This window comes from Cydia strobilella, chromosome 21, assembly GCF_947568885.1.
Source record: "Cydia strobilella chromosome 21, ilCydStro3.1, whole genome shotgun sequence".
Lineage (NCBI taxonomy): Eukaryota > Metazoa > Arthropoda > Insecta > Lepidoptera > Tortricidae > Cydia > Cydia strobilella.
The window spans coordinates 11,770,250-11,795,570 of record NC_086061.1 but is presented as its reverse complement, the minus strand read 5'-3'; the positions used below and the strand labels follow the sequence as shown (position 1 = coordinate 11,795,570).

At 43.1% G+C, this 25,321-nt stretch overlaps 2 protein-coding genes across 3 annotated transcripts in view; one reads left to right on the top strand and one right to left on the bottom strand.

Annotated features, from left to right (window-relative positions):
• The window catches only part of LOC134751192 (gastrula zinc finger protein XlCGF26.1-like), a 93,019-nt gene extending 78,841 nt beyond the window's left edge, over positions 1-14,178 (bottom strand). For both annotated transcript variants that reach the window (XM_063686569.1, XM_063686571.1), the window contains exons 1-4: positions 13,971-14,178; positions 13,208-13,346; positions 10,821-10,892; positions 10,151-10,222 (exon numbers count right to left, since the gene is read on the bottom strand). In XM_063686569.1, coding sequence (XP_063542639.1) covers positions 10,151-10,222; positions 10,821-10,892; positions 13,208-13,346; positions 13,971-14,099 — 412 coding nt within the window. In that variant the 5' untranslated portion in view covers positions 14,100-14,178. The remainder of the gene's footprint in view (positions 1-10,150; positions 10,223-10,820; positions 10,893-13,207; positions 13,347-13,970) is intronic.
• A 1,052-nt stretch (positions 14,179-15,230) lies between these two features.
• Positions 15,231-25,053, top strand: LOC134751310 (large ribosomal subunit protein mL39). The gene is made up of 8 exons (XM_063686695.1): positions 15,231-15,380; positions 15,603-15,782; positions 16,829-16,929; positions 17,284-17,425; positions 18,207-18,422; positions 20,009-20,122; positions 22,926-23,035; positions 24,662-25,053. Exons 1-8 carry the CDS (start codon positions 15,308-15,310, stop codon positions 24,725-24,727), a joined length of 1,002 nt encoding a protein of 333 aa, XP_063542765.1. The 5' UTR covers positions 15,231-15,307; the 3' UTR covers positions 24,728-25,053.
• Positions 25,054-25,321: the final 268 nt, after the last annotated feature.

Genomic DNA, 25,321 nt, shown 5'->3' with positions numbered 1-25,321 from the left:
AGACAGCAGACCTAGGTCGACGGTGCTTGACATCAGCTATGTATTCCTTCACCCGAGTGGAAATGCTCCGTTTCGTCTGCCCGACATATGATAGGCCACACTCACAGTCCAGCCTGTACACTCCTGCAGTCTGTAGAGGGGTATTGCATTTTACAGGCCTCAGGAATTGTGACATCTTCTTCATTGGCTTGAAATATGTTTTTATAGAAGCACGCTTCAAGATGTGGCTGATCCTGTCCGTGACCCCCCTGACAAAAGGCAGAATGGCAGGCCTGCGCTCGACTGTGGGGATCTTAATGTGGGACCTCTGGTTGACCCGCGGTATCCTGAGCTCGTTTGCCTGGAGCGCGCGCCTGGCATGCTGGAGCTCCGCGGCCAGATGCTGGTCATCACATATCCTCTGGGCTCTCTGAAACAAATATGTAAAGGATACTACAACCTACAAACATGTAAAGACGGACCCGACTATGAAAGTATTAAAAACCACTAAAGAACTAATTAGTGATTACTCGGAGAGCCTTGATCTGAATGTTGCAAGTTTAGTTCCTGACTGCCCCGTGCCTCCAAAGTTGTATGGGTTGCCAAAAATACACAAACCTAGTGCCCCACTACGTCCCATAGTGAGCCAGATAGATGCTCCCACATATAAATTGGCTCAGTACCTCGCGGGAGCCCTCTCAGCATTACGTGGTAACACTAGCACGCATACAAAGGATTCTTACCATTTCATCGGTGAGATTAAAGACCTAACATTGACTGATGATGAGATCATGGTCAGTTTTGACGTCCAGTCGCTATTTACAAGCCTACCGGTACAAGACTGCATTGAAATTGTCAAGAAGAGGTTATGTGAGCAGAACATGTCAGAGGAATATGCTAAGCTGTTGGAACATTGCCTTACATCTGGCTACTTGCTATGGAATGGTGAATTCTACCTTCAAGTCGACGGCGTGGCCATGGGGTCTCCGGTGTCTCCAGTAGTCGCTGACATCTTTATGGAGGACTTCGAGGAGAGGGCACTCTCATTGGCTCCTGTGCGACCGAAGATATTTAAAAGATACGTAGATGACACTTTTACTATACTTCCAAAAAGTAGTGTTTCAACTTTCTTGGATCACCTAAATTCCATCCATAGCAAAATAAAATTTACTATGGAGTTGGAAAAAGACTGTTCTCTCCCCTTCTTGGATGTATTGGTAAAAAGAAATCCTGATAACACCCTAGGTCGCACTGTGTATAGGAAACCTACTCATACTGATAGGTACTTAAATGGCAAATCGCATCACCATCCCAGTCAACTTGTTACAGTAGGCAAATCTTTGTTTCAGAGAGCCCAGAGGATATGTGATGACCAGCATCTGGCCGCGGAGCTCCAGCATGCCAGGCGCGCGCTCCAGGCAAACGAGCTCAGGATACCGCGGGTCAACCAGAGGTCCCACATTAAGAGCCCGTAGTCGATTTGAAAACGCGCGAAGATACGACTTTTACACAGTAACCGAACGCCGGCCGCTGCTTGAAATAACGCGACCGCCTAAACAATATTGATACTTTCGCAACATTATGCGTCACTTTATAACTTTAATTAGGTTAAAATAAAACTTTCGGTAAATTTGATATAATCGTTTATTACTCTTAATAATTTACCTATGTATTCATATAATACATACAAATTATATAGCATGATGATAATGATTTGCACTAAGGCAATATCTTATATATATATATAATCATCTTACTCGCGTTATCCCAGCCTTTTTGCCACGGCTCATGGAAGTCTGCTGGGGTCCGCTTGGCAACTAATCCCAAGAATTGGCGTAGGCACTAGTTTTTACGAAAGCGACTGCCATCTGACTTTCCAACGTTCCAACCCAGAGGGGAAACTAGCCTTTTGTTGAAATTTGGTATACAGATAGTTTGAATCCCGGGGAAGGACATAGAATACTTTTTATTCAAGAACTCACCCTTTAAGGGGGTGGAAATTTGTATGGGGAATCAATAAACGCTGAACCGATTAAGATGAAATGAGGTATGGACATAGTTTGAGATTTGGATGGAATTTGATATTATGGAGATAGTCTTAATCGTTGGGAAGGGTGTATAATAATTTTTATTTCCAGTCATCCTCTTCTCTTCTCCACTCTTCTAACACTCGCTCAACGTGTTGTTGGTTGAATATTGCTCAAGACCTGGAACACCTGGAGTGCTTCTGGGTGCAAAGGGTCAGGGGTAACACTCGCTCTACGTGCCGCTGGTAGAGTATGATGGGGAAAACTCAAGACCTGGAACACCTGAAGTGCTGCTGGGTGCAAAGGGTCAGGGGTAACACTCGCTCAACATGCCGCTGGTAGTGTGTAGTGTACGATGGATACAGCTCAAGACCTGGAACACCTGGAGTGCTTCTGGGTGCAAAGAGTCAGGGGTAACACTCGCTCAACGTGCTGCTGGTAGTGTATGATAGGGAAAGCTCCAGACCTGGAACACCTGGAGTGCTGCTGGGTACAAAGGGTCAGGGGTAACGGGTAACACTCGCTCAACGTGCCGCTGGTAGTGTATGATGGGGAAAGCTCCAGATCTGAAACACCTGGAGTGCTGCTGAGTGCAAAGGGTCAAGGGCAACACTCGCTCAACGTGTTGTGGGTAGTGTATGACGGAGACAGCTCAAAACCTGGAACACCTGGAGTGCTGCTGGACGCATCGGATCAGGGGTAAAACTCTTTTAATCTGAAGTTGGTAGAGTATGCTGTAGGCAGGTTAAGTTCTTCAAGACCTGGAACACCTGGAGGGCTGCCAGATGAAGCAGGCACCTGACCAGAGCTACCACACGTTTAACATGCAGTAGGTACTGGGGGTTAAAAGGGGGTAGAAGTTCTGATAACAATAAAAACCTGAGTTCCACTAAGTACAGCCAGGGTTCAGCATCAGCTCCATCTTGGGTACTGCTCTCCTAATTGCTCATCAAGACGTGTCGGAAGACCAAAACAGCGTGTGCCTATGTTGCACGAAACCTGAGTTCCACTAGGTACAGCCAGGGTTCAGCATCAGCTCCATCTTGGGTACTGCTCTCCTAATTGCTCATCAAGACGTGTCGGAAGACCAAAACAGCGTGTGCCTATGTTGCACGAAACCTGAGTTCCACTAGGTACAGCCAGGGTTCATCATCAGCTCTATCTTGGGTACTGCTCTCCCATTTGCTCATCAAGACGTGTCAGAAGACCAAAACAGCGTATGCCTATATTGCACTAAACCTGAGTTCCACTAGGTACAGCCAGGGTTCAGCATCAGCTCTATCTTGGGTACTGCTCTCCCAAGTGTTCATCAAGACGTGTCGGAGTACCAAAACAGCGTGTGCCTATGTTGCACGAAACCTGAGTTCCACTAGGTACAGCCAGGGTTCAGCATCAGCTCCATCTTGGGTACTGCTCTCCTAATTGCTCATCAAGACGTGTCGGAAGACCAAAACAGCGTGTGCCTATGTTGCACGAAACCTGAGTTCCACTAGGTACAGCCAGGGTTCAGCATCAGCTCCATCTTGGGTACTGCTCTCCTAATTGCTCATCAAGACGTGTCGGAAGACCAAAACAGCGTGTGCCTATGTTGCACCAAACCTGCGTTCCACTAGGTACAGCCAGGGTTCAGCATCAGCTCCATCTTGGGTACTGCTCTCCTAATTGCTCATCAAGACGTGTCGAATAACCAAAACAGCGTGTGCCTATGTTGCACGAAACCTGATTTCCACTAGGTACAGCCAGGGTTCAGCATCAGCTCCATCTTGGGTACTGCTCTCCTAATTGCTCATCAAGACGTGTCGGAAGACCAAAACAACGTGTGCCTATGTTGCACCAAACCTGCGTTCCATTAGGTACAGCCAGGGTTCAGCATCAGCTCCATCTTGGGTACTGCTCTCCTAATTGCTCATCAAGACGTGTCGAATAACCAAAACAGCGTGTGCCTATGTTGCACGAAACCTGATTTCCACTAGGTACAGCCAGGGTTCAGCATCAGCTCCATCTTGGGTACTGCTCTCCTAATTGCTCATCAAGACGTGTCGGAAGACCAAAACAGCGTGTGCCTATGTTGCACCAAACCTGCGTTCCATTAGGTACAGCCAGGGTTCAGCATCAGCTCTATCTTGGGTACTGCTCTCCGAAGTGCTCATCAAGACGTGTCGGAAGACCAAAACAGCGTGTGCCTATGTTGCACGAAACCTGATTTCCACTAGGTACAGCCAGGGTTCAGCATCAGCTCCATCTTGGGTACTGCTCTCGTAATTGCTCATCAAGACAGACCAAAACAGCGTGTGCCTATGTTGCACTAAACCTGCGTTCCACTAGGTACAGCCAGGGTTCAGCATCAGCTCAGCTCTATGTATACTAAAACCTTCTCCAGAATGTAACAAACACTTTTTTTAAAACCGCATCAAAATCGGTTCAGCCAAATGCGAGGTAATCGCGAACAAACATACATACATACATATACATACAAACATACGGGTCAAACTGAGAACCTCCTTTTTTTTGAAGGCGGTTAATAAACAAGTACTTACAACCCAAGGATTAAAGTTTCTGGTCGCAGTTTACACGCACACAGTACAGCCAAACACGCAAACAAATATAACTTTTTACACGGCGAGCGACGCACACAATTATAAATAACTTCGTCGTCGTCGATGCAACGTGCGGAGCCGATCAACAAACGTCCTGCCTCTACCAGCTCCCGCGCGGGACTGAGGCCGCGAGCGCGTGTCACCGATGTTATCCCAGTAAAAGGGGAAGTTTTTAAAAAATCGTCAGAAAATAAAAGTTGCAATTTAAATAAAATTAAGTACAGCAACAGTTTAAGTAAACATTGCAGATTATTTGAGTATGCAATCTACGTCGAAAATAAGTAGATTTTCGGAGAAATTGTCACTTGTTTTGAGGTCATTTCTGGAGAAAATTGAATTCGTTTAACTTTCATTTCCTCGAACTCTAAGTCATATAACAACAATGTAATCTGATAAACCTAGAGTACAGAATATGTGTAATACAAATTTACAATTTTTAGCAGTCCAAACTTTACGAAATTTACAAATAAGAGCATCAAAGTCAGTGCTTTACACGCGTTTACCTAAACGTCCATCAGAAAAAAATTCATTACTAATTTAGTAAGCCTTTTTTCAAAAAAATGATCTGATAAACCTAGAGATAAGAAGTCGTGCTAATAGAAACCAGTACTTGTTATTTCAATTAGGTAACAAAAGGTGTACAATTTCACAGAAGAAATCTATCAACATTACATTTTTGCGACTAAAATCGTAACCGGGCTCTTAAGATCCCCACAGTCGAGCGCAGGCCTGCCATTCTGCCTTTTGTCAGGGGGGTCACGGACAGGATCAGCCACATCTTGAAGCGTGCTTCTATAAAAACATATTTCAAGCCAATGAAGAAGATGTCACAATTCCTGAGGCCTGTAAAATGCAATACCCCTCTACAGACTGCAGGAGTGTACAGGCTGGACTGTGAGTGTGGCCTATCATATGTCGGGCAGACGAAACGGAGCATTTCCACTCGGGTGAAGGAACACATAGCTGATGTCAAGCACCGTCGACCTAGGTCTGCTGTCTGTGAGCATGTCATGGATAAAGCCAATCACTCAATCAAGTTTGATAAGCCTCTGGTTCTTGCCAAGGAGAAGCGTTACATACCCAGAATGCTGCGCGAGGCCATTGAGATTAAGAAATATCCAAACTTTAATAGGGAAAATGGCTTTTCTCTACCACCAGCTTGGGATCCTGTAGTCCACCTGATAAAGGAGCAAGCGAGACATAGACTGTGAGACCGTAGTGTTGGATGATGCTGGACATTCTGATGTTTTGAAAAGATGTATCCCGCCGAGTTTGTTGCCGGTCCCATATTGGGATACCCTCCTACAATTTAGGAGGGAATTAAATCTTCTCGGGTCCGTGGTGTAGGGTTGGAGCCGGCATAGTTTATTTTTATCGCGTATATATATATATCTTTACTTGAAAAATAATTATAGTGTATAACTAGCCTTATGAACCGATTTTGCATGTACAACCAGCCTTAAAGTTTGTAGTCTATGATTGTTCATTATTTTAGTATGTGGGTATTTTTGCATTTTGTAATTTTTCCTCAGTCACCCGTTGACCACGAACGCTGTAAAGAGTTCGAAACGTCGGGATGTATTATAAATTCAATATACGCGATATAATCAGTTTTCATAGTTTTATTTCATGAGTAACTATCGCGGTAACCGAAGACAATATTATACCCAAATATCGTTAATTACGATTATTTGTGTATCGTACATTTATAAAAACAATATCGAATGTTGCCTTTGGAAACTTAAAGCAGAAAGAAAAAACGCCTCTTCTTTGACAGGCGTTCCGTTCCATTCAGACAACTTATTAAGAACGATTTTTCAATATTCAATATTAAAAAAATAGTCGTGTTATAATGATGAAGAGAATAAAATATGAAATATGTATATTTTTCGTATTCTTACATTAACAGTAGGTTTTTATGTTGATTACGACGTTTAAAGGAAACTAATATTAGCACTAGATCGCGAAAACCAACTTTCCGCACGCTAAACAGCTACGTAAAGTAGCACTTTTTGAGCAACTGTATTAAAAAAGATTTTTTAGTACGCTTGTTATCAAGGCACTCCGTTGGCAATAGGATAGATGACAAATTTTTATTAATGGTATCAATCAATCAGGTTTATTTTTAGGATCAAATGTCTATATGTGAGCCATTGCATTAAAGCAATACAAAAGTCAGAAATGATAGTCAAAGCCAGACAGTCGTACTTCACTCGCGAAACGCTGCTAACAAAACGATAAGTGAACGTGACGTCAAGTTCACCGAGAGCCCATTTTGAATGTATGGACAAAATAAGAAAATTGCGTTTTTGTCGCTGAAATATTGCGTTTATGTATATAGTTGCTGTACAATATTTTTTTGGATAAAATGTTCCTTATATCGAATGGTACCCTACTTTTTTACTTTTTGAAAGTTGAAAAATTACTTAGTTTGAAACTTTCAAGTCCTGTATTTTTGTATTATTTCCATATTATTTTAATATCTACATTATTGTGATAAATTGCTCATTTGCTATCTATGTTACTAGATTTTGTTATAAAATTCGACATGTGTCATCATCCCTATTCATTTCATTTTCACATTTTTTACTGTACTTACAGAAATGATATATTAAACACTAGCGACCCGACCCGGCTTCGCACGGGTTTACAGATTCTACACCTAAACCTTCCTCAAGAAAAAACCGCATTTATATACGTCCAGTAGTTTTTGAGTTTATCGCGAACATACAAACAGACACGGGGCGGGGGACTTTGTTTTATAAAGTGTGGTGATTTTACAAAAGGTTCCATGTTATACTAATAAGTAATATCCATAAATTACAAGTAACTTGAACCGCCGAGAACTCTTCGGCGACCTATGCTCTGCGCGAAACCTGGTAGTAGGCGGAACTCTCTTCCGGCACAAGGAGTGCCACAAGGTAACGTGGATCTCTCCAGATGGCGTAACACGCAATCAAATTGATCACATTGCGATCAGCCGTTCCTGGAGGTCCTCGTTACTTGATGTGCGGAATCGACGTGGCGCCGACGTGGATAGTGATCACCACCTGGTTCTGGCGGAAGTACGACTTAAGTTGGCAATCCCCCATCGCAAATCTGAGAAGTCGTCCAAAAGATTTGATGTGCAGAAACTCCGGGACCCCGAGTATCGTGAAAACTTCCGCCTATGTCTTCGGAATCAGTACGAGCTTCTGGGGGAACTCGAGGACGAGCAGATGGAGGAGACCTGGACCCGCATTCGCACTGCCTTTACAAACGCCGGCGATAAGGTGCTGGGGGTATGCTAACCCAAGGAGGAAGGTCTGGATGTCGCAGGAGCTGTGGCACGCTATTGAAGCTAGGCATAACATCAAGACCCAATTACTGTCCTCTGTAGAGCCTCAGACGGCCCGCTTGAAGGAAGAGTACGGCACTTTTCGCTCTCTGATAAAGAGAATCGCGCGGCGAGACCGCCGGAGAGCCGCGGACGAGCTGGCAGACCGCGCTAACACCGCCGCTAACCGCAAGAACATGCGCGAGTTGTACGCCATCACGCGCTCGCTCAGTGGACGTGGTGCTCGTGCAACCAGGAAACCGCTGAAGGCAAGCGACGGTAGCCTGCTATGTACAGCGAGCGAACAGCTGCAACGATGGACGGAGCATTTTACTCAGATATTAGACCAGTCCCAGGCACCGGACCCGGAAGGCAGCACCTCTAGTGAACCTGCCTGGAAGCTGGATATTCCAACTATGCCGCCATTATTTGATGAGGTAGTCACGGCTCTGAAATCCATGAAGCCGGGAAAGTCGCCAGGAATCGATAATGTGCATGTCGATATGCTGAAGGCTGATATCGCCACATCTTCAACGCTACTGTATCCCCTAATAACCCGTATATGGGAAGCTGGACAAGTACCCGCCGAGTGGAAGCAAGGACTCCTGGTGAAAGTCCCAAAGAAGGGTGATCTATCGCGGTGCGATAACTGGCGCGGCATCACGCTGCTTCCAGCTGCTGCCAAAGTCTTGGCAAAGGTTCTGCTTAATCGCATCGCACCAAAAGTAGCTGACACCCTGCGCGAGGAACAGGCGGGATTTCGCCCAGGTCGCTCCTGCACTGACCACACCAACACCCTACGTATCCTTATAGAGCAGTGTGTCGAATGGCAATCGGAACTGTTTTTGGCCTTCGTCGACTTCGAAAAGGCCTTCGACACTGTGAAGTGGAGCGCGTTGTGGTCAAGCCTAAGTAGGAGGGGTATTCCTACCTGTATCGTCCGTATAATACGCTCCTTATACGAAGGTGGCGCATGCAGGGTGGTCCATGAGAAGGAGCTTGGAGCTCCGATTCAGATTTCAGCCGGAGTAAGGCAAGGGTGCCTCCTATCGCCGCTTTTATTTGTGATTCTCCTGGATGACGTCATGCGTAATGTGGTATCGACACCGAGAGGTATACCTTGGGACACGAACGTGTTGGAGGACTTAGACTACGCGGACGACATCGTGTTGATTTCGCCTACTCTTGCTTATCTAGAAGCTAAACTTGAAGGTCTTAAAGAAGAGGCTGATAGAATGGGCCTGCGAATCAACAGACGCAAGACAGTCAGCATGCGAGTGGACTCAAGTACAACGGATCCGCTTTCACTGGGGGGCGAAAGCCTAGACTCGGTGTCCAAGTTTGTGTACCTAGGGAGCGTCTTATCCTGCAAAGGTGGAGCGGATGAAGACATCGACAACAGGATAAAGAAGGCGAAGGCTGCGTTCGCTCAGTTAAAGGCTGTCTGGGAGTCAAATGTGCTCACGCGACGTGTTAAACTTTCCCTCTTCGAATCCCTTGTGAAATCAGTGTTGCTTTTTGGCTGCGAAACGTGGAGAGTGACGAAGGGCCTAACGAATAAACTTCAAGTCTTCGTCAACAAGTCCCTCAGGTCGATACTTCGCGTTTTCTGGCCAAAAACTATTCGAAATGAAGACCTATGGAGTATATGCCGGCAAACACCCATTGGCGAAGAAATCGCGACACGGAAATGGAGATGGATAGGACATACTATTCGAAGAGGGGAAACGAATAACGCAACCGTCGCTTTCGGTTGGAAACCGCCGGACGGAAGCCGTGGCTCCGGGCGCCCTGTACACTCTTGGCAGCGGTCCGTCATGAGTGAGCTACGAGCGGTCGGGTTGAGCTGGAGTGAGGCCAGAAGGGTCGCTGAAGATAGGAAGGAGTGGCGCGAGCTTGTGAAGGCCCTTAGCACCTCTGGGGTGCCATAGGACAACAACAACAACACAAGTAACTTCACTGGGTGACCAGTCCAATGACAATATTCACATTATTTATGCAGATGTTTTAAATGTATATTCAGCCCGCTGCTCACACAATCACACATCATCACATTTTCTACACCAGTTGTTAAAACGAAGTACCAAGAGTACCCGATACTGTATTATTACTCATTATTATCACTGCCACAGGTATTGTATACCTACTAGGAGATCTTTACCATTGTAAAATAACCTGTATGTTTTAACAGATATAAACATTTTTCATTTCATTTTCATTGCAGCACTCACCTGATACAGGCTCACTGGTCCCATCTTCCTCCTGTATTTCAGGATTCTCTGGCTCAACTGCAGATTCTTCCTCTAGAGCAAACAAACACAACACAAATCACATATTTTCCTGTTAAATTTATGCTCTAACAGATATTTTAATGAATTCCAATAACACTTCATATATCTGACAGGATAATATGCAGCAAAGATAGATATAACTCCGTAATAGATGGATACAGTCTAAGGAAAAAACGTGCCTCGAAAATCAAGAAAATTTGATTCTCGATCAGAGGGTGCTACTAGCTTTGGCCTACTGCCGTATAGATAATTTTAACGCATATCAGTGAAAGAACATGGGTCAAAATCATAAAAATAATTAATGCAAATAAAAAAAAACATTTATCCATATTTAAATACATTTTATCGTATTTTTATAAATCTTCATTTTTAGTTTTAAAGTGTGTCGACAGATGGCAGTGAATTTACTGGGGTTACAAAATTTACTATGACAGTACCGCTCTAGTATAAGTTACTCTATGATTATTACTCATTATTATCACTGCCACAGGTATTGTATACCTACTAGGAGATCTTTACCATTGTAAAATAACCTGTATGTTTTAACAGATATAAACATTTTTCATTTTTATTGTCACATTTTTCATTTCATTTTCATTGCAGCACTCACCTGACACAGGCTCACTGGTCCCATCTTCCTCCTGTATTTCAGGATTCTCTGGCTCAACTGCAGATTCTTCCTCTAGAGCAAACAAACACAACACAAATCACATATTTTCCTGTTAAATTTATGCTCTAACAGATATTTTAATGAATTCCAATAACACTTCATATATCTGACAGGATAATGTGCAGCAAAGATAGATATAACTCCGTAATAGATGGATACAGTCTAAGGAAAAAACGTGCCTCGTAAATCAAGAAAATTTGATTCTCGATCAGAGGGTGCTACTAGCTTTGGCCTACTGCCGTATAGATAATTTTAACGCATATCAGTGAAAGAACATGGGTCAAAATCATAAAAATAATTAATGCAAATAAAAAAAATCATTTATCCATATTTAAATACATTTTATCGTATTTTTATAAATCTTCATTTTTAGTTTTAAAGTGTGTCGACAGATGGCAGTGAATTTACTGTGGTTACAAAATTCACTATGACAGTACAGTACCGCTCTAGTATAAGTTACTCTATGTGTGCAGTCAACCCTTACGCAGCGTACTACGTAGGCGAACAACATGCGAACGTGAAGCGGCGGGGCGCGGGGGGAATCAAATCATTGATAACTATAGGAGCATAGACCTAGCATTACATACAAGGGCCTGACACTCTTTGATAGAGAAAAATAATCTTATTGCGATTCCTATAAGAGGAAAGAGAAAATAGTGCCATGCTTTGTCCTTATCACCGACCGGGTTTTTTTTCATGGTCGGGTTATGGCAGCATAGGTAGGAGGCGATGGCGAAATACCGAAATTTATAAGTGAAAGAGAAAAAGGATTATGCTGCCATACATTAACCTGTCAATACATGATGAATATGTCTTTCTCTTACCCCTGGTCCCTCGGTTTCATGTCTATAACTGCTATACTATGTCTATGCATTACATAGATCAGCTACACGCGTGCGCCCGTGAGGGACAAAACATACGCAATGCGACAATATGATTGGTCGAGAAGATTTGTAGTCCACCATAAACCAAACTAAATTTACGGTGGGGAATAAAAAAATGTGAGACTGTGACAAGGACAAACAATAACAGCGCTTTCTCTGCTACTCCTACTGAAAGATACATAAGGCTATCACGTTCGGTCATTTCCCCCCGCCCCTCATGACCGATCCAGTTATACTAGATTCATGTATAGGAGTGTCCTACGTGGACGATCTCGTTGCGAACGCGAACGCCGTGGGCCCGCCGCGCCGCTTCGCTTCGCGTTCGCGAGTGTTCGCTTACGGACGCAGAGTTAGCAGGAGTGTGTATGGCGTCACCATGCATCATTGTAGTTTAAAGTGTGATTGTTACATTGTTTTTTTTTTAAATCTTGTTTTTATTGAGGCTTTGGACACTAGGTGAACATGTCAGCCTCATGTTGTTATTTAATAAAAAAGTTAAAGCTTTTAACTCGGACAAGTTATCCATTAGTAAACTTAATATTAAATGCATTACAAAACAAATTCAATATAACAAGGTAAAACAAAATAAATTAAATATTTATGAATAGTTCATACATTCTCAATAATTACACAATTAAAATCACAGATTTAATATATACGCTAGATGACGCAAATACCACGATTTGTACGTTTTGCCTCCACCTTTTTGGTACGGACGGCTAAGGAATGGAATGCGCTCCCGCCATCTGTATTCCCTGATCAATATGACCTCGGTCTCTTTAAAACAAGAGTGAATAGGCTGTTACTGAACCGGTGAGCTCCATCTTAGGCCCTGTCTTCACTTTCCATCAGGTGTGACTAGGGCCAATCGCCGATCAGTTTATAAAAATAAAAAAAAACCAAGCGTGCCGACTTTTTCATACAAAATTTAAGCATAATATAATTTTAAAATTACTTCTGTGATAGGAAATATGTTCTTGCCTTTGGGTGCTCGCAATTTTTGGGCTGTTGCAATTAATTATCATCATACAACGAAGCATTTTTCAAGTTTTCACGGACGTCCGGCTGCAACAACCGGCGGCGTGGACTGTAAAGAGCGACGGTAAACCTCGACGCTTGGTCGGGGTTCGGACACGCGAAGAAGATGCATTTGCGTCTTCTATGGTATATTTGTTTCTGTGATTAAATTAATACGAAAATGTTACATTCTGTGCGTTTCGTTTTGTAATGGGCATGCGGCGCGTGAGATTTCGCCCAGCCAAATATCGGGCTGTCATTGGCCCCTGCGACCGCGCTCACGAGCCTGTTAGTGCTCCCGCGCGCACGGCGCATCAATCAGGGACGCGACGATTTAATAGATTCAATGGACTTCTGTATTAGAGCTTAAACAGAATACTAATATTCACTACCTGTTTGATGTGTGGTGCTGTGGTGTTTCCCTACCTTTGATGTTCTCTTCCTGCGTGAGCGCCTGCAGCTCCGCCTGGCTGCGCTGCACTTGCAGCTTAAAGTTGCTCGCGTCTCGCAGGCGGCACACACACATAGTGCAGATGCCGCACGAGCCCGAGCCGCCCACCACCAGCTGCATGTTAAATAATCAATCGCACACATTTGCTAGCATTCAAGTAAAGAACATGCAGTCCTAACACTATTTCTAATAATAATGCGTTTGTCGCGTGCGAGTAGAGATTAAGCTAGCTAAGTAGAGCTGAAGGAACCTATGCTTCAGGTTGGAAGTGTAAAATGTCACAACGCAGGCAGCCTGCTGAATGGAACGGGATCTGGCTGCCGCAGAGTCACCTTTCGACAAACTCACAGCCACTCCAGAGTGTTGCCCTGTTGTCGCACTGTGCGTGCGGCCATTCCGGGGCCCACTCAATGAGTTGGCGAGTCAACACCGGCCTTTTACAATTCTGAGACTGATTGTCACGGCAGGTGTCCGCTAGTCTCCTCCCATAGCCCATTATCCAGTCCATCCAACATACTAATCAATAGCCTTACTAATCATGACCTTAGTTCCTATCTCAGCACAAAAGTGCTGCACTGCAAGTCTTTACACCTGGCAGGGACCATCTCCGGTCCTGGCAGGACCGTCCTGCCTGCTAAATAAATAATAATAATATATACCTTGTCATGGATCCCAAGTATCCCAACTAAATAGCTTTCTTTCATAAGTTTATCGTTCTGACAAGAAAGATGAACTTACATTTATGTCAAAGCACCCTTTTATCATGTCGGCATATATCTCCGTTATACCGAGATGTGTGTACGGCGTCGTCAGGTCCTTGCTCGGAGCACGCCGCAGGCAGCAGCGACACGCATACATCACTTCCATTACTGCAACTGCTACGTTGACTACGTTGTTTGTATGTACTCGCCAATCCTCACAAGTCCCTCCGTCTGACAAACTCCGACGCGAATGTCTATAAGAAACAAAAAATTTAATTAACAGAAAGTTAAAATTCTGATCACTCTAGTGATGTTGCTACGAATTAGTATCAAAAGTACCAACATAAAACAAAATAAACCATGCTTTGCTTTCGTTAGTTTCGTTTCGTGGTTTTTGATTAATAAGCTAACTTAACCTCAAATTATGGAGTGTGCAAGGAGTGTGTAACTACTTGTATATACAAATAGACTATGTCTATAGGGCCCTCCACACTCGTGTGCGAATCGCGGCGCGAAGCCGCGAACGTGAGTGTGGAGTCTAGTTCGCTAATCAGCAGTCGTCTGGAGCGCGCTTATGGTAAAGTAGAAGTAAAAGCTGTAAAATCGTAACACACTACCGCACCGCACCGCGACCTTGCCTAACTTGGTGCGTCGCACACAAAGAGTAGTATATATCTCTTTCTCGCTCTCAATTACGGGTGCGACGCTCCGTGACCTTGGTGTGGAGCGATACTACGGGTACTCCTAAACAAATTACATTTATTACCTATAATTTTCTTCATAATTCATATAATTGAGATACGATACAATCCAAAGAGTAGTACGTCACCAGCAATAATATGTTAAGCCGCTCCAGACTACGCGGCTTCGCGCCGTGATTCACGCATGAGTGGGGAGGGCCCTTTACACAACGAAGGCCGCAAAAAATATCTGACGATCTTAAGCTTCCTCCACACTCGTACGCAAATCGGCGAACGCGAGTGTGGGGTCTAGTTCGCTAATAATCGAAATTGACTCCACACTCGCATTCGCGGCCACATAGTTTTGCTTTGCGGTCTTCGTTGTGTCACATATTATTGCAGGTGACTGTACAATCCCATATTGAATCGATTAAAACTCTTTACGATTGGTGCTCGATTCGAGGACGGAATTGCGATATTTACCGGTTTTGTTTGACACCACTATGACAGAGTCTCTGTTTGAGTCGAGTGAAAAGCCGCTGCTCTTGCTTACACATTTCAATTTCTATAACTAAAACTCAAACTTGTATTGTCTCAAACGTCATTAAAAAGGAAACTTAACCTAAAAAATATAACCTGAAAACATTGTAACTTCTTCATTAGCTTTATTTATAAATAAATTGAAAGCATAAAAATGAAACGCCACTTGACGCATTTATCGCGAAATATACTACAAAATAAATGCAGTAACACATTTTCACTATCAAGTAAGTGGAGATGGTACCGTAAATTTCTCATAGAACTTAAAACTTTTTATATTTTACTCCACTTAGTTCACTTATTTTCTAAAAATATTTAGATCAGTACGGTTACACTCACTAATATTTATTATTTTCTGCATTGGAAAGAGATCTGTGTAGAAATTAGGGGAGGCCTTTGCCCAGCAGTGGGACACAAGGCTCCAAATAATAAAATAATAATATTTTCAGGATATTTAAGTACACAAGAGGCGATTGAGCGTCGTCATCACCTTTTCTCGCTGGAAAAGAAGCGTCAGTTGGAGAATGTGGGCCGTATTGAGAAGATTGAAGTAAATTACAAGGGTGTTCCCAAAGATTGTACTCTGATTATGAATAGAGACATTTCGACTCCTCATGATTGTGCGAAACGTAAGTATTTTGTAACAATTGCAACAAAGAATCTTAGAGGTTATTAGTAGGCTTTAGAGTTGTGCATGCTTGTTCACTGAAAAGATCGCTCCCAACTAGTACAATCTCACACCTGTACTAGTTTGGTCTTTTAGTACAGTAGTACACCGAGAGAGTCGACGTTTAGTTTTAGTTCGGTCGGATGAGACGGATCACTCGGATCACTTTGCTGTCATTGTCACTCCTCGGTCCTTGCTCCCATTTTGTTTCGTTCGCGTGTAGTGTACTAAAACGTTCTAAGAGCAGAATCATTAGGGAATAGTTCGGTCTAGTACAGTGGAGGGAATCGTGTCTTTTTGATTTTAGTACATGTACTACACAAGCCTAGTAGGCTTGTGCCTGCTGGGTCACTACAGAGAGCGCTCCACTCTCAGTCAATCGGTTAAACAAACTCTCTAGCGTGTATGCTCGCTCTGTGTGGACCCAGCTCATTAGGCAATTTCCTCGCGCACAGAAACGGCCAGTGTAGACGTGCCTCGGCCAAAGCGGCGCGCGCGAGGCACGTCTAAAAATGTCGATACAACACCCGCGCCTCGGCCGAGGCACGTCTACACTGGCCATTTTGTGCGCGAGGAAATTGCCTCGCGCGTATACTCGCTTTGTGTGGACCTGACTATTTGTGTGTGACATTTTTTTGTAACATGTTTTTACATTTATAATATCCCCAAGAGGCTCGCCTCAAATCATGGAACTTGCAACTCAGCGAGACATCGTTACGAATACCAGCTGCGGAACACCTGCCTCCAGGGGGAAAGGAAAAGTGGGCAGTATGTAATCAGTAACCAAGGTGATACATTCTGCGAGTGTGGAGTAACCCAAACAACAATACAAATTAGACAGTGTTCTCTGTGCTCGACGATGTGCACTGAGGAAGATCTCCTGAGGGCCACACCCCGAGGGCTAGAAGTGGCAAAACATTGTCAGAAAAAAAATTAGTTTTAAGAAGTTTGATCCCTTTACACGAGCAAGAAGAAGACATTTATAATATTGTCATGGATTTGTTGCAGATCTCAGTGAATGGCACGCAGAAAGCAGCGCGTTGGCACTTATCGACGGAGCCGTAAACTGGGACATGCACAGACCTCTAACAGAGAACTGCACACTTGAAGTAAGTACTTTTAGAGTGCCGTACCCAACGGGTAAAAACCGGACAACCGGAAAAAATCACGTTCGTTGTATGGAAGCCCCACTTAAATATTTATTTTATTCTGTTTTTAGTATTTGATGTTATAGTGGCAACAGAAATACATCATCTGTGAAAATTGCAACTGTCAACAACTGGCTCCCATACAACGTGATTTTTTTGCCGGCTTTTTGCGTAATGGTACGGAACCCTTAGTGCGCGAGTCCGACTCGCACTTGGCCGGTTCTTTGCTTTTGAGGAAGCCCTAACAACGTTAATAAATGTGCGGAAACATGGCGCATTTGTCTGGGTTTCTTTAAGTGTAGATTCTCTTCTCAGTTCCAGACATACAACAGCGCAGAGCCTCAGCAAGTGAACAAGGCGTTCTGGCGTAGCTGCTCGTTCCTACTAGGGGCTGTGGCCACGCGCGCTTTCAAGGACAAAGTTGAGGTGAAGCTACACAGCTTCCCGGGGCCCGACAGTGAGTATACAATACAAGGCGCTCTGTTCCTTCCTGCTAGGGGATGTGGCCACTGGCCACGCGCGCCTTCAAGGACAAAGTTGAGGTGAAGCTACACAGCTTCCCGGGGCCCGACAGTGAGTATACAATACAAGGCGCTCTGTTCCTTCCTGCTAGGGGATGTGGCCACTGGCCACGCGCGCCTTCAAGGACAAAGTTGAGGTGAAGCTACACAGCTTCCCGGGGCCCGACAGTGAGTATACAATACAAGGCGCTCTGTTCCATCCTGCTAGGGGATGTGGCCACTGGCCACGCGCGCCTTCAAGGACAAAGTTGAGGTGAAGACACAGCTTCCCGGGGCCCGTCAGTGAGTATACGAGCCACCCCGGCGGGACCCTATTACTGAGACTCCACTGTCCGTCTGTCTGTCACCAGTCTGTGTCTCATGAACCGTGATAGCTAGAGAGTTGAAATTTTCACAGATGATGTATTTCTGTTGCCGCTATAACAGCAAATACTAAAAAGTACGAAACCTGGCTAGTTATTAAAAAGTGGCCAGTAATTGACGAATTACCCTAACTTTTAATAAAATGTGACGTTTTCAATCAAAAGGTACCACATTGTCGCTTACCATAAGGACGAAATTGGATTGTATCTTTATACGAATAACCTGTCCTGTCGGTCTGTGCCACATTGTCACTTGTCCTTATGGCAAGTGACAATGTGGTACCTTTTGATTGAAAACGACACAAATGTCCCTCATAAATTGTAAATAAAATTATAAGTACACTCTTTTTTCCAGTCCGCTCGGGTTCGTTCATATACGACGTAGCCCTCTCCCTCCCCTCTTGGCAGCCCACCCCTCAAGAGCTCCACACATTAACAGCGGAGTACGTGTCGTTCTGTCGTCGTGGAGATCCTATAGAGAGGCTGGAGGTGTCTGAAGAGCTGGCGTTGGAGATGTTCGTGGAAAACGAGTATAAGGTGAAGCAGATACCGAGCATAGCGAAGGCTAATGGTAAGGTCACAGATTATATAATAGTTCTTACGAACAGATACAGATCTCTCAAAGAAAACGCAAATACCTACCGTTTTGATACCTACACAAAAATACAATGGAGTGACCTTCAACGCGCCGCTCCCCGCACCGCGCGCGCCGACACAACGCTAGGGTTGCCGACGCTTCTTTCAAATAATTAGGTGTCTTAGGTAGATATCTAGCTATAAATGTATCGGTAAAAACATTACCTACATCTTTAAAATAATTTAATTGTACCTACGTAGCTTGTAACTAATGGCTTGTAATAATGCGATCGCCGCACCACAGCCTCGAACGTGACATCATACTGGGGCAAGTTGAAGGCAAGCGCGCTAGAGGAAGAGCCCCGGCAAGATGGTCGGATTCCATTAGACAAGCATGTGGTTCCATGCAGAGGGCAGCCCACATAGCCCTTGATCGCGTTAAATGGAGGGATATAGTTCTTGGTCACGATCCTCAGTCATGAGGGAACGACGAAGAAGAAGAAGAAGCTTGTAACTATCGTAAAAATAATAACAGTAGGTGTAAGTACCTATATTGAGAATGTCTACTTTTTTTTTTATCTAGTTTTTATAGAGGCTTTGGACACTCTAGGTGAACATGTCAGCCTCATGGGTGCTTTCATAGTTCCCTACTCAAGGGAGAGGTCAATAAAGTGGTAAACACTGATTGCTTTGTCCGATATAGGCTCTGCCAACCAACAATTGATCTGTCCATTGTGCATGGAGCCCAGACTACCAAAAAATATTTTTCTTACTTTTCCTCATCCGTCGAAAGAGGAAAAAACTATATTTCTTATTTGTTTTGTTGTTTCTGCATCCATCCACACTACAAACTGTGTTATTTGTTCGTGACGAAGACATTTCTTTGGCATAGCGCGCGGTGACGAGGATTATACATATAAAACTTCTTCTTGAATCACTCTGTCTATTAAAAAAACCGCGTCAAAATCCGTTGCCCTAGTTTTAAAGATCTAAGCATATATAGAACTAGGGTCACCGACATATCTCGCAGAATAGTTATTTACGATACAAGTGCGGAAAAGAGGAAACCCGAAACTAGTGGCGATAAATTAAAACACGACCGCAGGGAGTGTTTTAAATCGACACGAGTTTGCGAATTACCTATTCGCACGTGTGTCGTACAACGTTTTACAGTACATATGGCCCTTTAAACTTTCGACATATGCACGAAAAGTGTTCTTTACGCACTCGTGCGAGAAAGTAGCACCATATGTACTGTAATAGCTATTTATGCAACAAGTGCGGAAATCATCTTTACGCACCTGTATCATACAATGTTTTACTATGCATTGTGCGAGTAAATAAAAAAACATATCATGGCAAATAAGTTTTAAATCGACACGAGTTGCGAATTACCTATTCGCACGTGTATCGTACAACGTTTTACAGTACATATGGCCTTTTAAACTTTCGACATATGCACGAAAAGTGCTCTTTTCCGCACTAGTGCGAGAAAGTAGCACCATATGTACTGTAAAAGTATATAGTGTGTGTATCTGATGGCGACTGTATTAAAGGAAAATCCTTAATTTGGTTTTACAGGCAAAGTGACACTATACAGGGTGGAAAAGCACGTTGACATCTCGAAGGGGCCGCTCATAAATCACGCGGCGCAGGTTGGCCGCGTCGCCGTGACCGCCGTACACAGGCTTGAGGGTGAGACAATTTTTTTTATAATGGAAATAGTCACTCTATCAAGAACAAATTAAATTATTTTCTATGAAAATATTTTAATTTGTGTTTTTTTCAAGTAGACACACTACTATTTAAACTATAAACTGAAATAAATGTCATATACGAAGGAAAAAAACCGGCCAAATGCGAGTCGGACTCGCGTTCCAAGGGTTCCGTACATTACACAATGTATTTTTTTATGTAAAACGTGAGTGAAATGTCTTTAAAAACCCCGTAGGGGTCGGATCATAAACTAAGTAATTAAGCCCGACTCACGCTTGACTGCACATTTCTAATAGGTTTTCCTGTACTCTATAGGTAAACATCTATTTTGTGTATTTTTTTCAAAATTTTAGACCCAGTAGTTTCGGAGATAAAGGGGAATGGTCATTTTTTGCCTATTTTCTTGAATAACTTCTTAATTGTTTATTCTAAAATTATAAAAAAAATATATTTGAGATTCTCACAATGAGCTCTTTCATGTGATATGTAACACGATATAGTTTGAAAAACTTTATTTTTTAATTTTTACATTTACCCCCCAAAAGTGGCCCCCGTGTTTAAAATTCATTTGTTTACGTTACACGTTCGTCTTTGGGTCACAAAGTTACATATGTATAGCAAATTTCAACTTAATTGGTCCAGTACTTTCTGAGAAAATAGGCTGTGACAGACGGACAGACAGACGCACGAGTGATCCTATAAGGGTTCCGTTTTTTCCTTTTAAGGTACGGAACCCTAAAAATGACCAAAGCCAGTGTCCAGACCGTGACCGGATAGCCGAGCGGTTCAGGCACCTGTCCGGTAAACGGGGGACGCTGGTTCGATTCCAGCTCTGGACACTGGAGGCTTTGGTCAGTTTTTCCTTCTTATATGACATTTATTTCAGTTTATGGATATATTCTGCCAATGGAAATATTTACCTATTTACCAGTCGCTTTTCGGTGAAGGAAAACATCGTGAGGAAACCGGACTAATCCCAACAAGGCCTAGTTTCCCCTCTGGGTTGGAAGGTCAGATGGCAGTCGCTTTCGTAAAAACTAGTGCCTACGCTTCTTGGGATTAGCTGCCAAGCGGACCCCAGGCTCCCATGAGCCATGGCAAAATGCCGGGACAACGCGAGGAAGATGATTCACTGCCTCGGGCAAGTTTCGAACTTGTGATCTTTCGGAACCAAGTAACCAACTGAGCTGTTGAAGCGTGCTCCTTCTATAACTTGTCATTTATGTCACAATGAACCGGCCAAGTGCGAGTCGGACTCGCGCACGAAGGGTTCCGTGCCATTACGCTCAAAAACGGCAAAAAAATCGCGTTTGTTGTATGAGAGCCCCACTTAAATATTAATTTTATTCTGTTTTTAGTATTTGTTGTTATAGCGGCAACAGAAATGCATCATCTGTGAAAATTTCAACTGTTACTAGCTATCACAGTTCATGAGATACAGCCTGGTGACAGACGAACAGACAGACAGACAGAGAGACAGCGGAGTCTTAGTAATAGGGTCCCGTTTTTATCCTTTGGGTACGGAACCCTTATAGGATCACTCGTGCGTCTGTCTGTCCGTCTGTCACAGCATATTTTCTCCGAAACTACTAAACCAATTAAGTTAAAATCTGGTACAAATATGTAAGTTTATGACCCAAAGACGGACATGTAACGTAAATAAATGAATTTTATCAAATGAAAGAGCTCATTGTTAGAATCCCGAATATATTTTTTTTTATAATTTTATGATAAACAGTTAAATAAATAAATTCATTTATTAAGGACCAACTTGGATCAATTTGAATTTTTGATTTGTTTAGATGTTATTCAAGAAAATAGGCAAAAAATTACCATTCTCCCCCCACCCCCTTTATTTCCGAAACTAGTGGGTCAAAAAAATTCCGACTCGCACTTGGCCGGTATTTTGTGTTGCGCCTGTAAGCAAACCTAAATAAATGTGTCGGTTGTCAATAAGGCGCTATTTCAATAGTTCAATTTGATTTTTTGGACCCGGATATGTCCTTAACTACGTCCAAAAGAGAGGTATGGGCACTGTGAATGACATCTCGCTTTGTGTGGTAGGGCACAGGACAGCGGATGTCATTCTAGATCTAGAGCAGAGCCCGACTGGGGAGGTACCTCCACCTTACAGAAAACCGCAGCCAAATAACACTAGAGCCTACTCATAGTGTTGTGTTCCTGCCGGCAAAGATAGATATAACTCCGTAATAGATGGATACAGTCTAAGGAAAAAACGTGCCTCGAAAATCACGAAAATTTGATTCTCGATCAGAGGGCGCCACTAGTTTTGGCCTACACTCGTATAGAGGGCGTTGACGGTTTCGTTTCGTAATTTTAACGCATATCAGTGAAAGAACATGGGTCAAAATCATAAAAATAATTAATGCAAATAAAAAAAAATCATTTATCCATATTTAAATACATTTTATCGTATTTTCATAAATATTTATTTTTAGTTTTAAAGTGTGTCGACAGATGGCAGTGAATTTACTGGGGTTACAAAATTTACTATGACAGTACCGCTCTAGTATAAGTTACTCTATGCTGCCGGTGAGTAAGGTTGCCAGAGCTCGAGGGAGAGGAGTGTTAGGGTCGGCAACGCGCGTGTAATATCTCTGGTGTTGCAGGCGCATAGGCTACGGTAACTGCTTACCATCAGGCGGGCCGTATGCTTGATTGCCACCGACGTGATATAAAAAAAGCAACCTTATTGACTAGCGACAATGTGGTACCTTTTGGTTGGAAACGTAACAAAGAAACTGTCATCTGTCCGTTTCAGGTCCTCTCGGGTCGCTGCAGCTGTACCGGGTGCAGGGCGTGGCGTTGCCCGCGGGAGTTATATTGAACCACTTCGCTTTCAGAGTGCTCGCTGAACGCGCCAAGAAGCTGGTAAGAGTGTTAATGTACCCAAGTGTGTGTCAAAGTTCCCATTTTACAAGCTTTTATTTAACTTGCAATGTACCTATAGTGAAGAACAACCAAATACCAACAAACATTAAGTCCAAAGTATTTAACACTTGTATCCTTCCCTGCCTCAAACTTGGGCCCTAACTGTCAAGGAGAGGAAAGCTCTCCAAGTCTGCCAAAATAGTATGGAAAGAAGCATGTTGAATATAAAACTTAGAGATAGAATAAAACTGGAGGACATTAGAAAGAGAACAAAAATAATCGACGCAAACCACACTATGAAAAAACTAAAATGGAAGTGGACCGGCCACATGCTCCGAGACAAAAGAGAAAAATGGTCAAAAGACATCACAACATGGTACCCAAGAGACGGAAAAAGGGATGATGGAAGACAAAAAATGAGATGGGAAGACGAGTTCAGGCAGGTGGCTGGAGCCTTCTGGAGAAGACAGGCTCTGGACAGGGACTCGTGGAGGAATATGGGAGAGGCCTATGCCAAGGGCAACCAGACAAGACGTCTGCGGAGAAAGGCTAGCAGTAAGCAGTAAGTAAGTACCTATGTAAGTATGTATGTAACATGTTTGTAAGGGTCAAAATTTGCAAGTTGAATTTGACTTCCCGGTTTCCAATGAAGCTGAAAATTTGCATACATATGTAAGTCGGGTGACAATGCAATATTATGGTACCATCGAGCTGATCTGATGATGGAGACAGGAGATGGCCATAGGAACTCTGTGATAAAACAACGCAACCTAATTGTGTTTGAAGTTTTTAGAATTGTGTCGATGAGTATTAGTTGCCTGTGGAAAGAAAAGTAGTCAGCAATAAAAGCTTGTACCAAAAATGAAATTTTTGCCAAAAACTTATTATTACATAATTAATGTCATTAACGCGATTAAATTTCATTATTTGTGACATTTTCAACCAAAAGGTACCACATTGTCGCTTGTCAATAAGGTTGATTTCAACTTGAAGCTGTATGGAAATAGCGCCTTATTGACAACCGACAATAAGTACCCTTTTGATTGAAAATGTCACATTTTACCTTTTTTCCGACGTTTCAGCTAATTTTTATGCCGAAAGTTACCCCAAAAGAGGGTGAAAAGGGGATGGAAATGAGAAAATTAATCAATTGTCTGTTCATCGGTGTAAGCAATTAAGCATATGTGCTATTCTCAACCAAAAGGGTACTTATTGTCGGTTGTCATTAAGGCGCTATTTCTATATAGCTTAAATATGAAATCAACCTTATCAACTAGCGACAATGTGGTACCTTTTGGTTGAAAATGTCACATATTATGCTCAAATTTATTGCCATTAGATTTTATCCAGGCGCTATACTTACTCTAACTGTTGGAACTAATTCCACGCAGACGAAGTCGCGGGGAAAGCTAGTATATAATAAATTATTGTGTATAATGCTTCGTATTTTGATGATGATTAGAGACTTGCCAAATAATCCTTTTTACGAAAAAAAAATTCAACGTAATAATGTGTGTTACCTTCAGTTCCCAAATGCGATTTGATTCGACCTCCCCCCCCCCCCCCCCCTCCTAAATGGCTTACGTAAATAATGAACGTCCCCTAACTAGAAATGTTTTGTTTCAGAACCCGGCGCGGTCCCCCCTGGGTCCGTGGGAGGAGGCGCGCCAACCCGTCGCGGCCCGGGCGTAGACCTTACAATACATACTTATTATATGTGGTATTTTCTATAAAAAGGGACCTTATTGTCGATGGCGCTTACGCCATTATTAACGATGCTCCGATATAAATACAATACCGCGCGACACTATGCGGCGTAAGCGCCATCGACAATAAGGTCCCTTTTCATAGAAAATGCCCCATATTATCCTACTGTAGCGATACCTAAAGCCTGACCAGAAATTTATGATCATTGTCAAGAGGGCGCTGTTATTCTCATGTATAGGGTGACGGTTCAGTATAGTATGAAAAAAATAGTTCCAGTGAAATTCCGCAACATGGCGCGTGATCATATGTTCCTGGTCAGGCTTTACATAGATTTGTTATAAGAAATTATAGAATACTGATATAAGTCACCATAGTGTTTTATTCTTGCGTAAGCTGTAGACTTCGCGCCCCTTAAGGCTCCGCCATTTCAAAAAAAAAAAAAGTTCCTACCAATAAGTCCGTACAAATATCGAACATGCTCATAACATTTCATGAGAAATGCAACGTACAAAAGCATTTGTGGTATTTTCTATAAAAAGGGACCTTATTGTCGATGGCGCTTACGCCATTATAAACGAT

Excerpts from the sequence above, each read along its gene's own strand:
- LOC134751310 (XM_063686695.1), top strand. The coding sequence starts at position 15,308 with ATGAAACGCCACTTGACGCATTTATCGCGAAATATACTACAAAATAAA. Across the intron at positions 16,930-17,283 it reads CAGAGAACTGCACACTTGAA|TTCCAGACATACAACAGCGC; the intron begins GTAAGTACTTTT and ends TTCTCTTCTCAG. Across the intron at positions 18,423-20,008 it reads GAGCATAGCGAAGGCTAATG|GCAAAGTGACACTATACAGG; the intron begins GTAAGGTCACAG and ends TTGGTTTTACAG.